A 16,658-nucleotide genomic window follows, 5' to 3' on the forward strand; every position below is an offset into this window, starting at 1 on the left:
CTATTGTAAGCAGTGTATGTGGGTGGCAGCATATAAATATATATATATATATATATATATATATATATATATATATATATATATATATATATATATATATCTGAGAGATGTATAAAGAGAGACAGCCTATCTTTCTCAGTAGCAAACAAAACCCAGGAAGGAAACTAACTGTGGGTTACACTTTTTCTTAAGGAAAACAAGTAAAGCATTGATAGACAAACAAAGATTAAAATGGATTATTTAAATCAAAGTTGCTTATCAGCCCTGTAATTTAATTCATTCTGCTCAAGACATAAACTGCTGCCTCGTGCAACAATTTCAGTACACAGAACTCTCAGCAAAGCTGCAGAGAGCCAAATGAATTCAGGTGAGATAAGAGTTCATGTTGGTATTCCCATTTAGAAACAGAATGTTCTTCAATTCTTCTACTCTCACATATAGAACTTAAATATTCTTTTTTTTTTCCCCCAAATAGTGACATCCATAAGATTTCTTTTCACTACCCCCATTTGCATCACTCTTTTAGTTATTCAATTTCCTCTCCCCCTTACACTTGAAACCTTTCCCTCTCAAAACCTGATCTAGGGCAATGCTATAAATTAGCAACAAATGTTTAGTTAAAGGAGAAGACTTCAGGGAGAGCCCATTCTGAAGCACAAATAAGGTCTTCCACAAACACAAGCACCCAAAAACCTTCACAGTACATATCAGTAATAAAAGTCACTTCAAAACAAAGTAAGAAACAATCAAATTACATAAAAAGTTTGTAACATACTTAGAAACAGACAAGCATTGATATAAATGTGTATAAAGCACAAAGATTGTGTTCCTTGACACTTCACATTTTCATTTATATAACATGTTCAAGATATCAGATTGAAATACTGCAAAAACCTACCTTGAAGATGGCAACATGCTTGTAGGCTTGAAGTTTGCCATAAACGGATTAGTCGAATCATAATCAAAACTCTCCTGATGAGCTTCCCCAAATGCACTCGGTGATTTCAAGTCAGTAGAACTCTCTGATCCCCCATTGCTAAGTTTATCTGACCTCTTGCTATCTTTTTTTCCAGTCACTCTTTCAAAAAGACTAATTTTCTCTTTTTTCTCTTTTTTAATTTCTTTTCTGATCTCGACAGGTTTGGAAAACAGACTTATGTTTTGATCCCACGTTGCTGGGCTTTCTTCAAATGGATTCTTCTGTCTTGGCAGTGTAGCAAATTTTTGGGGTAACGAAGCACTCACATTAAATGGGTCATTTTGTGCTTCAAGTGCAGTTTCATCAACTGTGCTGTCAAGTTGGCTCATTTTAGAAGTATCAACACTTAATGTCCTTCTGTGTGGAGATTTTAGACTCCCTGCAAACAATCTGTCATTAGTATATTATCAATGAGACACTATATCACAGTTTATGACATGCAGAAAAACCATTTTAGCTTAGATCTAGAAGCTTTGCAATTGAGCCTCAGTTCAGAACACTGGTGAGTAACTAAGCTATTAAAAAGAAATAAAAATTAACAGCTGTGGCCTCGATTTCATGTTTCAGAAATGTTAATGGATAGGCACCATCAGAAATCTTTGTTTCCTGCATGAAAATGAAGTTCTACAGAGAAGACAGCTATGAGTGGTGTGCCATTCCAGAAAGAGATAATAGTATGTTGCTGCATAATAACTCTGAGCAATGCAAAGTATTTCCAGCTCTTTGTATAAATCAGGTTTAAAATTTGGTGATAGTTTTTGACTTTTTAATTAGACTTATTTCTCACGAGATACTACATTGCCTAGAGTTCCTTCTGGAAAGCAATGTACTCTCAGATGAGGACATAATAAGAGGAAATGCTACATTATCATACATCATGAGCAATGTAAATTATTTCTTATGTTCAGAAACAGCAATTATGAGTTACCAGAAATTAAAGAAAGTGTAAAATATAGACCAGCAATCTCTCTTCACATTTTGGCATTGTAAGTGCTTCATAACCTAGAGTAACAAATTCTGAATGCTCTAATAGCAGTGAGCTGTAATTGTAATGGTCAGGAGTTTTACTTACCCCCTTCATCAACTGAACCAAAGGACTCCAGCTGCCGCCTGAAGAGATGGGTGTAGCCAACAGTGCTGGATTTCATTTTCTCCGAGGAGACGTGTGCTCCTGTTAGATCTGACATGGAGTGAGCTGAGGACAGCCGCTGAGGTCCCAGGAGGAAAGGTTTTTTTGGTTTGGATTTCATTTGCACTTCACCACTACACACCTCTAGATTTGTATCAGGTATGTGAGTGCTCGGGATGATTGCAGAGGATGTATCTGAAAACGTCCCATCGTTTTTCCGACCCTTCATTTTGTCTTTTAGTTTAGCAAATGGGGATTTGGTTTTGTCCTTCATTGACAAATCAAACATACTTGCTGTCATGTTATTCCTCATAAACTGAATATTGACATTTATTTCTCCCCTGTCTTTAGTTCTCTTCCCTTGTCTTGATTCTAGGGGAAACCACCTTAAAGGAGAAAGAGAGCAAATTAGGTTGTGTTTTCTGAAGGCTATCATTACCCTCTGGTTAGCTGGGTAATGCATCTGCTTAGAACAATTTAAAGTATGAAAACCCAAATCCTATATCAAAGATTCAACCATTCCTGTACTGAAAAACTTCTCTGTTTATATTTGTTTTCAAAGAGAAAACTTAATAACTAAGCAAGAGGAAGCTCTTTAGTGTTCACCTGTTTCAAAATCAAAATCAACTCTGGAAGCTGACCAAACATCATCAAAATTAAGGTCTTCCATCTGCTTATAAAGGAGAATTTGTACTTAATTATAAATACAGATACATTTTATTTTCATTTTTTTATAGTTTTCAAGTGTTCTTTATTTAGTAGTGATGCATATTAATGTATTCTATGTGGCAACTACTTGATCTAGTAAACTTTTCTCTTTGGACTCTGCTCAAGTTTACACACTAGTGAACATTTTCCCCTCTTTTCTTCCTTCTAAGAACTGGTTAAGATTTATGACAACTGCAGCAACTCTGGCTAAGAAATATCTGAGAGCCATGAACAGCCAGCTACCATTTCAATTCTGCAAGTGCTTCCCCTCTGGATGCTGACAGTAACTCCACAAGTACAACTGTGAGCACGTAGGTGTATCCAACAGCATCCTCTCCTCTGCAGGTCACCAGCAGGATTAACTTCAGAAATATTTCCTTTGGAACCATGACATAAATCCCCACTCCTTGAAAAGAGATCAAAGGTGTGATCATCTGTTTAAAAAGCCAAGTGTGCTTCTTTGCCAGGTCCAGCAAAAGCTTTATGATTATCCAAGTGTCTTATTCATTCCCTATTGTGCTCCATTGTCCCATGGAAGCATCTGCAGAATTATGGCTCAATCTTCCCTCCACAGCTTCACCTAAATGAATGACCAACACACAATCCCTTCTCCACAACCATCACCAAGAGCCTTTCCCTATTTCAAAAGGTCACAAGGGCATATTTCAGATCCACCAGCTCCAAAGAAGTGCTCTAAACCCATTGTCAGGAGAAATCCATGCAGACAGACACACAACAGTGCCTTACCACCAGTAACTTTTGAACTGGAGAGGCTAAGAAATTAAATTGTCTATTAATACAGATAAAAAATGGACTATACAGTTATACATACATTATTCAATCCTGCAAAATACAGAAAAAAGAATGTCAGGAAAGGAGAAAAATAGCCCTCCATTTATTTTCAGATTTCATAAATATATTTTAAAGGTGACAGCTGTAATCAAATTTTCAGGCATTACACGTTTTGAGTTGAGAAAATATTCCCAAAAGTGACACACCAAAGACATAACAAAATAATAAAGACTATTATGCCTTTTTTGTTGTTGCTTTGTGATGTTCACAGGATTTTATATTTCATACTAAAGTAAAACAATTAAGAAATATCAGACCTCCCCTGTATTCGCAATGAACAACATGGATCCAGACCAGTAGACCCAGAAGCAGAAGGATAATTAAATCTTTGGGAAAAAAGTTTTCCTTCTGTTGTGAAGTAACTTCATTTATATACCTTAAATTAAATACAAAACCTGGAATATGTGTCTGAAGAAGATGGATGTTTTTTCCTTTTAGTTAATAATGTTTCACTTCTTTGGTAACTGATTCCAGAAACACTTTAAGTCATCTATAGAGTTGTTAGAGAAAACAAAAACAGAACTAAAAGTCAGTTGCCTTTGTGCTACATAATATTGCAAAAACTGGAAGGCAAGATAGCCTACTTTCATTAAAACTTATTTAAAAGAAAGTATGTTCACATATTCCCTTAAAAAAAATACAAACAGTACCCATCCATAATGAGCAAGCCTTGCTCAGACAGCTCCTGTGCAGACACAAAACCCTGACCAAAAACCATCCTGGACCTGAGAAAGTCCTCCCATGGCTCCTCAGGCACACACTGAACACACACCAGCACAAATAATGCTCATGAGGGTTTTAAGAAACATAGGAGGCAGAAAGGACTTCAGTTTTTGACATTCAAATTTAATGGCTCGGCCTATACTGTAACAAAACATTCCCTTTTTCCTTCTCCTCACAGGGTTCAAACATTAATACTCTATCTCTGATAAAACTGGTGCGTTTTTCTATGTTTCTGCTTCTGAATGGTCAAAACCTTAAACTGATCCAAGTCACTTGTCTTAGAACAAGAAGAAGACATAAATTCTTAAGCTTTTGCTATGGGGAAGAACATCTTTTATTTTAAAAATTCATTTAACTCAATTATTGTCATTCTTATCACCAACGCTGTTTCATTACCTGCACTCACCTGCTAAGGGTAAATTCCATGTACTATTTTGACATTTACCTCTTCTTAAAGAGAAGCCCACGACTAATACCTTGCCTTCATAGCTTCTACATTTCTTTTCAAAGTATATCTTGAACAAGTTGACATTAAAAATAAGTTCAACTGGGAAAACAAAGAAATTCTTTCCCTAAGACAACAGAAAGTCCTGCTCGAACCAGGTTCAGCACTGCTACTGACTCCAGCAAAATTCAATCAAAAACTCTTCTACTCCATCAAAATTCCTCTGGTCTTCAGTGGAATTTCTATTTGAATAACGATTGCTGGATCAAATCTTTGTATGAAAGACAGATATTTAATTTTCATTGGCATTTCAAGGAGGTTTCTTTGTTACCTTGGAGAGTTTATCTTGTTTTACTTATAATGAAGGCTCCATATGCTTCAGCTCATAACAAGACAATATGAGAAGCAGACTCAAATCACAATTTTCTTCAGAATTCAAAGGCAACTAATTACTTTTTTAAACAGATGAGAACAAATGGAGGCAAATGCATTTATGTGGAGCTGCACGTGAATGAGCAACTAAGTCTGTAAATGTTTCTCATTAGAATCTGTTTCGACAACACATGGGCGTGAGCAGCAAATAGAAAAAACAACTCTATACAGGAGAGAAGAAAGAATCGGGAAATGAAGTCCGCCGATTTCAGATAACATTTGGGTCCTAAAACACTAAATTCCACTATACTACTGCCAATTTAATGAATTGAAATGTATTATAAAAGCCAATAAAACTTGCTATTTTGGTTTTGTTTACAGTACTTTTAGCCACTATAAATGCTCCATTTGTCAAGCTGCCATGAGCTTATTCTATAGAAAGCCTGTACAAAGTAGGAAAATAGCCAATAACATACATGAACAAAACAGGGTGGCTTTTATGAGAGCAGATGCCCTTTTACTTAATAACCAAATATTACATCCAGTCTTGCAGACAGTCTTTATTTAAACAGACCTTGTACAAAGTCTGGCAAATTTTCCCAACTTCAAAGGAAGCCCTATTGCCTTTGGAATCACATTCATTCTTCTTGCTTTCACCTTCAAATGTTCTGCAGGGCAATGTCCTCCCTACACCCCCTTATTTTGACTTTTTCCCTATGGCTTCCATCAGAACAACCCTTGCTTCTTTCTCTCATCTGTTTTGCAGTGTGCTAAGGGGCTTTGCCTGTCTTGCACAGGTTTCTGTTAATTTTTACGTTTAAGTATTTCATAAATTGCTGCTCTGCGTGCTGACAATTTTCTTGAACGTGCAAAGAGAAGCTCAATGTTCAAGGCTAAATAGGAGAAATCCTGCTGACCAGGCAGCCCTGAGAAGCTAAACCCCTATGTGAAGCATGAAAAAATTAGTTTTCTACCCATGAAAAAATTAGTTTATTTAGGCCACACCTACAATTAGGGTTGGGAAAAAGCAAACTCTGGTAACTTGTGCAGTCTTACCAATAATGAACCCTTCCACTTAGGGAAGACAGACAGCAAGGGTAAAGGAGAAAAATACAACAAGGTACTAGAAATGAGCAAGTTACAAAACCCTGGCCTATTTAATTTGAATAAGCAGTGACCTATAGACTTTCAGCTGGTTTTTTTCCTCTCCATTTCTATTTGTCCTCCAAATCTGCCACAGAATCTGACACTTGCAATTCTTATGCCTCTCTTTCCTTTGAAGAAACATCACTCAGCCTGTTCTGCTCACCATGTAACAGGGAGCAGGATGGGCTGACTGCACGGGTAAGAAAAAGCACTACCTAATTTCAATTACACTTTAATTATATACTTTGACAGCTTCCAAAATCACTGGGTAACTTATCTACCAATTTCAACAGGAATTAAGTGTCCCAGCCAGCACATTCATCCTATGAATGACAGACGATCTCCCAACTCTGTCTTCTGGACAGTGCCAAAGATGGAAAGTATTGAAGGAATTTTCCCATCTTTCTTCTTCTCAAATACACCACTCTTCCCTCAGTCTACCACTAATTATCTGTTGAGCTGATCTAGTTTTGCTTTGCTGAAAAACCCAAAGAATTTTGCCAAATCTTTATTTCAATTCACAAATTATTGAAGAAATTTCACAAAAAGCCACATAATGATCACAGCATCTGCAAAGACCTCTGACCTTGATTTTACAGGCAAAAATCAGCATTATGATCTGCTACACTTTAATGAGAATTTCCTATACAGGCAGATACTTCTAAACCTACCCCTATATAAGACCACCAGAATCAAAATGACAGAACATGTCCATCAGCTGTCACAAAAAAGAAGTTGATGACTATTGTCAAGGACACACTGAAGAAACCTGCTTCACACAAAAGCCCACTAACATAAATGTCCAGAGCTAATTGATAAAAAACAACATTCAAAGCCCAGAACTGTCTGACATTTTCATTTAGCAGCGTATGCAATTTGAAAAATGCAGAAGTATGTTTGGTGATAAATCATCCCAATACCATACTGAGAGGCTGCCCCAAAAGTCAGCAAGTAGGAAAATTAAGGCAAGGGGCTGAGCACAGCAGACTACATCGTGTATGAAAGGAAATTAAGAAGAAAATAAATTATTTATTAAAATAAGTGATGACACTCACAAAGATGAATACTTTTACTTTCTGGAAGCCAACTGAAATGAGATATTCAAAGCAGTTTAAAATAAATATTACAGAGTGACATTGTAACGCCACAAAACATATGGGAACTGACAGCTATCACAACACCCTCACTATGGGGTTTGCTAACATCAGCTGGAGTCAAAGTCATTAAAGTGGTCTTAGTTTACTTATTATTTTGGCTAAAGACCACGTGTGAATACTTCCATGTTAGAAAAAAACTAATGGAAGGTATAAGAATTAAGGCCAGTTATTTGAGTGTGTGTGCAAGCATGTGTATGTGTGCACAGAAAATGGAGAAGCATTTCAATCCAGATGGCACTTAGACTCTGACTCAGAGTTATGACTTACTGAGAGGATGTGCATAGATTTGTTGTCAAAATTCAAATGCTGGGAATATTACTAAATAATTTCAAAATATCGCTATCAATCCATAAAGCTACAGCTGGGCAAAACTTTGTGTTCTCCCATAACTATCTTTCTCTTTTCTTCACTTTTTCCTTCTTGGTTACTACTCTTCCCACTTTTGACTTGAGCAGAACAAGGTTTTTCTTGTGCTTCAACCACAAGAAAGATATTTTCTGTTACACCCTGCCATTTCCACTATTATTGAAGTTCATCCCTTAAAATGTATTTTTCTTGTTTAAAGTAAATTTAAGACTAAAAATGAATAAATAATAGTGTGTTATGTTTTGTAGAAATATTATTAAAATGGCTCCCACTCATTAATAAGCACTGAGCCCATATATTATCAATTTACTACTTACTTGCTTGTTCATAATTCCAGATGTATTTGAAGCCTCCCTCTTGCTTATGCTGCTACAGATGAGAGAGAGGACAGAGCAGAGGCCGTTGAAGAGGGAGTTTATATCCAAGACAGAGGTTGCCAAGAAAGAATTCACATTCATTTGGAAAAAGTCACACCATTTGCATAACTTCAAGGAAGCTCAGCAGCACTAAAGTCAGTGCCTACAACACAGGGTACTGATCCTGGTCAACCATGAGGTGTTTTTGTTTGCTTGCTGAGAAGCTCATTTTGACTCTTTTTTATGATCAATGTAAGTCAAGAAGTATCCTTAGAAAAGGCCAAGATTCCTTCACTGTACTATGCTCAAGCAAGCATGTTTTTAGCAAGTGCTGCAATTTGTGTGTGTGAAGGGGAGTGCTGGGGAGATATTAGAAACTCCAGGGAGAAGAGGAACTAAATCACAAATAAAAGATGTCTTCTCCAACATTTCAATAAGAAATAATAACTCTACATCACCTGCCTCCTCAAATTTATAGCATTCCAAACAAGTGTTACATCTTAAATCAGCTGAACATACAATAAAATGAGCTGTTCAGGAAAGCTCATAAAGGAATGGACAATAAACAGTGTGGAATTAGAGAGTAACAAGGATAAAGCAAAAGCTGAGGAAATAAGTAACACTGGGAAAGTTAACAGCAATTTGTTCTTCTAGTGCTCATTTAGCCCACAGGAGGAAAAAAAATATAAGTTCAGTCGTAAAAAAAAATGTAAAGTGCTTCATTAAATTAAGACATGCCAGCAAATGAGGTTTTTTTTTTATTCCATGGTAACCCAAAAATTTGTTTTGATCCTATGTAATCAGATTATCAGCAGCATTAAGGCAACTGTGAGTTATGACTGAATTGAAATTATTACAAAAAAAAATGCTTAAAAACAATACATTCACTGATTATAATTTGCATTTCAAATGGAAGAGTAGAAGAGGTATCTTTATTTTACAGGAGCAGACAGAAAAAATTGTCATGTATTTCTTAGGATGAATTAAAAAACCCATGCGACGTCATTGCAAAAATAAAAGCCATGTCAGAAATGCAACATTTGAAAACTTAAGCTAAATAGAATTCTATTAAAGCAGTTTTTCCAAAGTTTTTAGAATTGTTAAAAAATCTCAGAAAAATCTTTCAGCATCTGGAGTCTAGTTTTCAGCTCTGGAAAAAAGAGCAGAAGTAAAAAGTCCCTGTCCATTTCCAACTACAGCAGAGATGTCAGAGACACAAATTTACGAACTTTCACAGTACAATGGGCATTTCTGCAGAGACAGAAAGAAAATGAACTGGGACCCTGCAGATGCTTTGGATGAAGTCTCTGGAAGAGATCTAGTGAGGGACCATCTGAGCTGCATCTGGATCTAACTGTTCCAGGAATTTTTACTTTTAAGAATTTGAAAAATCATCAGTTTCAGAAAGAAAAAGGACATTGTATAATGCTGTGTACAAAATCTTCCCTATAAAGTTATCGTAAATAGACTACATTGTTTCATTAAGCCTTGAGCCAGAGCAAGTTTCTGAGAACACAAGACAAATCCTGTCATGAGGCCTCTGCCTGAAAACTTTACTGCAGGGAGTATTTGTCTTAAGATGTGACAAGTAACAAAAAAAGCTCCACAGAAAAAAAAAAAAGATTATTTTTCCCTAACATAATGTTCCTGAGTTTGCAATGATTTTTGAAATTTATTTCTTTCAAATTATAAAATATTAAATTAAAAAAATATGCAAAAAGCCAAATGTCACACACCCCACGGTCTTCCTAGGAATTCTGAATCAGCTGGTAGCCTTCACTTCTCATACCTCCTTACTAAAAAAGCACTAGGGAATTGCTGACAGGGTTCAGCATTGTGCAGAATATTAAATATCTTTTTTGCAATACCCTGGTGACTCTTGAGTCTGTCTCTTACAGCACCATATGTAGAGCTGTGTTGGAAAGAGGAAGCTATTAAATATATTAAAAAGTAGAAATATTACCAATAGACACTTCATCAAATAACTGGATCTCATTCATCCCCAAACAAAGCAAGAAATGTTAAGGTTACATCAACATAAGAAAATAACTCTGGATTTAATAACAGCACAAGCCTGTTGAACATATTTGAAAGTAAAAACATTGCTTAATAAAACAGATTAGTGTTTCTGAAACAATGAATATAGCTTTCAACCATCAGAAAGCTTTGGTAACAAAGACATTGGACGTGGTTTTGAAAGGTGCTGGGTGTCTCAGTTCCCACACCATAGTCACAGTTAGAAGGTCTTCGGGTCCAAATATATTACCCTTAGTTTACTGCCAACACAGGACTAGGAATATTTTCTATTAAAAAGGATTTAATAAAGAGGGGGGGAAAAAAAAGAGCATTTGTTTGAGATTGCATTCGTAAATCTATTCTTGAAAGTTTGCCCTCATCCCACACACACGTACAAATCTTGCATCCACATCTCCAATGACCGCTTAAAGGAGACAGCCATGATACACCCGCGTGGCAAGGGGGCACACAAGCACACAAGCACAAAAACTCAAAAACATCTCAACTTAGGAACTCAGCATTACTTTTTTTCATAAGTGAGTTTTAGAAAGGACATTTCTGAGGTTTCTAAGCACCTAAAGACACCAAGGGAAAACTGGACTTTCAGTGGCTCCCTCCTCATAAGGGTTTAAAACAGCATTAAGCAAGAACGCGCTGCCAAAAATCCCACTTGCCGCCCAGCCGCACTTTTACACTTACATAAGACTTTTACAAGTACGGCTGTTCGGCCCTAGAAGCCTAACACCCATCAACTTTTAATAAGATTTGCAATCTTAAATGCTCAAGTAACTTCTGAAGAAAGGACTTAGGCTGTTTGTAAAACTTTCCCCATAGGCCCCCATCTTGTGCAGCAGAGCTCGCAAGCAGCGCGCGGTGTTCCCGGGGAGCTGCGGTGATTTCAGCGGTGCTCTGGGAGGAACTGCTTCACGGCTACATAGCAGGAGTTCCTCTCTCACACTTCAGAGAAAGAAATGAGAAAATAAAGAACACCTATGGAGCCCTGCTAAGCATAACTTCATATAAAAACACTGCAGATCTGAATGTTTGTTTAACTATCACAAGGACTGTGTTACTTACCCCACTTAAAAATTTCTGGAATAATTTTGCAAGACTCCAGTACTACTTTTGCTAAAACTGGTGCAGGAACCTATGTTTCTTCTTCTAGGGAAAAGAAGTTTTGTTACTCACAGTAATAATGGAAAAATTTACATATTTTACTCCAATTTCTGAACACATATTTCTATCTAGATTTACAGTCTTTACATTTAGTAGCATTCCTCTGTCATTCATTCACCTTGTTTTTCACCTTGTTGCTAGGTGGTGCAACTAAGGCAGCTGACTACTGACTTGCAAGATAATTACTACTAATGATTCAAGAATTTTGAGGATACATGTCTAAAGAGAAGTGAATGAATTCTTCTGAATCAAATGTTAAAAGAAATTAAGACCCTAAGGCTACAGGCTTTAACCTGTCAAGATAACTGGTCTGTCCCTAAAAAGGTAAGCAAATAAAAAGCGTAATACTCCAGACAGTGAACCCACAAAAGATTCTGCACAGACTTCTTCTTTCCTATCATATGATTTGTGAACATAATGTTTTGCAAAAAATTCAGTTTAAAAATACAAACAAACACCAGGGCAAAAAGAGCTTTGACTTGTCTTTGGTTCTCTTCAACCTCAACCATGCATTTAAGCAGGCCCAGATTTTGAGGTGGTTTCAGCAGAAACAGTTGTCTGACCAAGAAGCCCTCCCTGGTGTTAACCAAACGGATTTCCACCTCCAACTGCAACACTGCTGGAGGTTCAACCCCAGCACAGTCAGAGACAGAGCAATGCCAGTCTTTTAGTGGCTTGGACGCAAAGTCCAGCGCCTCACCACAGACCCACCATCACTATGGATACCAGACTTTAATTTAAACAGCTGAGATTTAGGCACAGGAGCCTTTGTACTCTACTGAAGAGACACTAGAGGAGGAAAGGCACCTGGAGCAGGAACTTTTTAACCACTGCAGAAAGATCTGTCAGCGTTCATATGTCACTGCCAACACAGAGCTCACTTGGAGGTCTCCACGCTGTTCTGATTCAACTTCTGTGGGGCAAGCACATCTAAGCCAAACCCAAAGCCTGGAGTCATAGGCATGCCTGCAGTACTTTCACACCTACAGTCTGAGTTACACATGGAGCATAAATAACACTGGTACCAAGCACTTTTATGCAACCTGTCCTGTCTAGGAGTTATAATAACTTTACTCATTTCATTAAAAAACTCAGAGAATTAGATAAGTACAGTTCAACTTAATAAACTGCTATGATGCCTTCTGTTTTTGGTTTTAATTCCTTTTTTTCATTCCAGTACCTGAACTTCCTGGCAAACACAATTTTATTTGATAAATGCTTATGTAGGTAGTGATGGAAGCTACCACAAGAGCTGAAATTTCTCTTCAGTCTTCTCAGCTGAGGCCTGCTGTACAGTGCAGGCTGCGGGAACATGGCCTAAGATTAATCAGGATCAGCAAAGCACTGTGCTGTTGTGGTAAGCCTTCATTAAGTCACAGTTCATTGACCACTAAAACATAAATATAAAATATTTAAAGACACGTGGTTGAAGCAAGTGAAGGAAAACAATTTTAAAGAGAACCACACCAGGTTTCAGGGCATCTGAACCACGCATGGTTCAAACTGAGGTAGGAGATGAATGGGGTATGGCCCTGTGCAGAACAAAGAAATGCTTAGAAAAACAGACTATAATGAGTTCATGTTACACACAAGAGTTTGTCAGAAAAGTTAATGTTATTGACAGTCCTTCCCTGTGCACAGTAACCACTTTGATTACAGTAAACTTCTCTAGAAGAGGTCAGGCCACAATGACATAACTGCATAGCTTAAGAGATTTGAACACAGAATCAACGACAGAAATGTACTAATTTCATTTCAAAGTATGTACGCTCATAGTAAGGCTACTATTTCCCACCCTCCCCAAGTGCAACTATCCAAGGAATACAAATTATAATGAAAAAAACCAACCATCACTTACTCTGTTTTCCGCCTTTGCTTGTCTTCAAATATATCGTTCAGACTTATGGCCACCTGTCCCAAAAACCTGTCCAGCCCCACCAGCGACCTGTGCATGACAATCAGGTACAGGATGTATTTTTCTGGATTCTCCTGCATGAGTAGTCCAGGGAGCTCGAATGAGGCCTCTTCTTTCCAGATGGGATCCAGTGTCTTCTCGGCCACCGAGGTGGAGTACTTCTCCTTGCCCAGCTGGATGATGGTGTAGGCATCGTTGCTGCCATTTTTACCTTTTGGCTTCAGACCTTTGGCTTGAAGGACCGTAACTTGCACGTGAGTTGGGAACCACTTCTGGGCTTGCTCTGCCAACATCATCTTTGAAGATCGCAGCAGCAGCAATAACAAACGCAAAGTCTGTCAGTCCTCGAGTGACTGCGTAAGGGCACTTACGGCGGAGACACCTGTCAGGGGCTCGGCCGGTCCTTCCTCTAGCGCTCCTGGCCGCGGGAGGCCCTCACCAGCCCGCGGGTCCCCCCCTTCCCCGGCTGCCCCACCTGCGGCTCCATGGCCGGGGGCCGCAGGTCCCGCCGCAGCCCCGGCCCCGCCGCCCTCCCGCGCCCGGCCTGGCCCTGCCCGCCGCTGCCGCCGGCCCGGCCCCGCGCCGCCCCCAGGGCATCCCCCGGGCAGGGCCGCTCCGCCGCGGGGCCCCGCAGGCCGCCGGCGGCCTCCCCTTGCTCGTCCCGGCTCGCTGCCGGCGGCGGTTCGGTGCCGGCGGGGGGCTCGGTGCCCTCCCTGCCGCCGTCAGTCCGCCCGTCCCTGCCGCGGCCGCCTCAGCCTCTCGCCGCGCTGCCCCCCCGCCGCCGCCCGGCCTGACGGGCCGGCTCCGCCGCTTCCGCCTTCCCCATGCTGCGGGCGGCGGCGGGCAGAGGGCAGAGGGCAGGGTTCGCCCCCTCCCTCTCTTCCCTTCCCGTTCCCCGTTCCCCGGGCAGCGCTGCCCAGAGCACCGAGCAGCCCCGCTGGCCGCGGGCAGGGCCGGACAGGCCGCGGCTCCCCGGGCGTGACGGAGCGCTGGGCTCCCGGGGCCCCCTCCCGGCTGAGATCCCCGTCCCGTTAATTAATTCATCGCTATTTTTGTTTCTGGAGCGGGAAGAGAGATCTGCAGGAGCTGTGGAGAGGAGGGAACCTGGCTAAAGGCGTCTATTGTTGTTATTATTATTGAATATTAGAGACTCGGGGGTGGCCACGGAGCCAGCCGGGACTGGTGCTGCTCTGGATCCCATCCTGCTGCCAACCGCTTCGGGAATTTCTTTATTTTTCAGCCCCATCCACCCGCCCTGGCAAATCTGTTGGATTTGAATGAGAGAGTGAAAATTACAAAATATAAAAATATTAATAAAAATAGCATTATACGAGGTGTTTTGAGGACACGTAATTTTGCTGGTGGTACGCCAAGAAACTTCAGGTATTTACATGCACATCTGTAAGCTGAGTTACAGGTATTAACGTCGTTTCTACAAACAAACAAACAAATAAATAAAATTAGGGTTGTAAGGCTGTGTATCCCATCCCTGAAAACCATAAAAAGCAGGGATACCAGAAGCCAGGTCAGATAATACTTCAGCCACCACCCCTCACTCCTGAGTCCCCGGTCCATGGCTCACAAGTTAGTGAGCAAAGAAACCTTGGGAGACCTTCTCATACAGCTGAGACCTACAGGAAATTAAAAACTTAAAGCTGAAGGCCATTAGGGAGAGTAAAGTATGATGCTTCCCACAATACCTGATGTTGAGCAAGTTATCATCCAGGATCTGAAAAGGGGGGATCATCAGTCTACACAGTCATTAGCCTGAGTCCAGCTCATGTCATCTCATGACAATTTTACAAAATTTTAATAAATATTTCATTGATGTTCAATTTTTGGCTGGCAGTGATAGCTGGCTGCATGCTGTGATAGTTAACACAGAGCTGGCACTTCTTTCCTCTTCCACATTGTATCTGGGTTTTTCTTGACAGGAAAATAGATGGTCCAATTGGAAATAGTAACTTCAATACATGTCCTGGGATCACATTTAGGCAAAAGTGTGTAAATGGGTTATCTAGGATAGTACTTTCTGAAAGCGTTACAAATGCTATGGTTGTCTGCCTCGGTTTGTGGTGCTGATACTAATGGTAAATTAAGGCTGCAGGTCACCATCCCCCTCACCTGGAATCCCCTTCCCCTTCTCTGCAGCTGTCATTCTTCCACATCCTCGATATCTTTCCCAGATATTTCACAATGAAGCTCCCAGGAGAGGCTGCTGTGCTTGGGGAAAGAGTCACAGTATTTAGGGCTGGAAGAGCCAGAAGGAATTATGGTGCCAGTGTTCTGCGGGAGACTTAGGCCATGGGGGAAAGCCACGGGGTTCTTCTTGGAAATCAGAGTGACTTATGTACATCAGAATATTTCTGAAATTAATTTTACCACATACAAATTCTGTTTTAGTAGAATAATCTTCATTGCACTAAATAGAAACCAAGCATGATGAACTCATCAAATCAAAACAAGAAATGAATTTTAGGTAGGCAGAATGTATTTATTTAATAGAAATTTAAGTCAAACATCATGTCTTGCATGCTGTGTCTTGGGAAAATTTTATGAGTTTTTACAATAGGCAGGTTTTGTGCTTTTTCCTTGCCTTTTATTGGCATTCTCTAATTTCTTATTATTGTCTCTTTCTAAACAGAAGCTGACTGGAATACATACACACACAGCTGAACAGGGGAAGGTGGAAGAACTTTTGTACTGTTGCAGACCATATATCAATGCAATAGCCAATCTGCCTTTCCTGCTTTCAAAAATAAACAGATTATTAATCCTCTACTCCTTATGTGCAATCTGGCATGTGAGGAGTGTGGAACCTTTCCCCTTTCTCATGTTTCCCCTCTCTGCTCAGCTGGTGGAGCAGGCACTGGGGAGATGCCCCCTCAACTCCTCCACTCCTGTGCTTGAAGAGAATTCTGCTCAAAGGTGCACCAGATATATTTTATTCCCTCTTACACCCCTCTAGGGTCAAGCTGAAAGCTGGCCTTTTGATTTTGTCCTCTTTGGAATAGGGTAATTGTCATCTTCTGGAATGTAACGTGGGATATAAATGACAAAATATCTCAGAGAAATAATGATATCTCCAGCAACAGAGTGTCCCCTGGCACTGTGTTAGAGCATTAATCCAGAAATGACTCAGATTTTCATTCACTAAGCCACCACAACTGCTCAGTGCCTGTGTGCACTGTAGGTTTTGTTCATCACTGTCCATGATTTAGTGAATATTACATTAGAAAATCCGTTTTGTTTCCTGTGCACCATTTTGGTTACAGGACTGTACCATTCCTTTAGTGCACCATAGATATCCACTGTTAT

General features: G+C 39.8%; 1 protein-coding gene across 1 annotated transcript in view; it reads right to left on the bottom strand.

The window, feature by feature from the left end:
* RAB11FIP2 (RAB11 family interacting protein 2) overlaps positions 1-14,218 on the bottom strand; it is a 31,156-nt gene extending 16,938 nt beyond the window's left edge. Inside the window, exons 1-3 of the mRNA XM_058841389.1 lie at positions 13,284-14,218; positions 2,052-2,494; positions 899-1,358 (exon numbers count right to left, since the gene is read on the bottom strand). Of these exons, the coding sequence (XP_058697372.1) occupies positions 899-1,358; positions 2,052-2,494; positions 13,284-13,636 (1,256 nt within the window). The 5' untranslated portion in view covers positions 13,637-14,218. The remainder of the gene's footprint in view (positions 1-898; positions 1,359-2,051; positions 2,495-13,283) is intronic.
* Between the last annotated feature and the right edge of the window lie 2,440 nt (positions 14,219-16,658).

The sequence above is a fragment of the Poecile atricapillus genome, chromosome 6, assembly GCF_030490865.1.
Source record: "Poecile atricapillus isolate bPoeAtr1 chromosome 6, bPoeAtr1.hap1, whole genome shotgun sequence".
NCBI lineage: Eukaryota > Metazoa > Chordata > Aves > Passeriformes > Paridae > Poecile > Poecile atricapillus.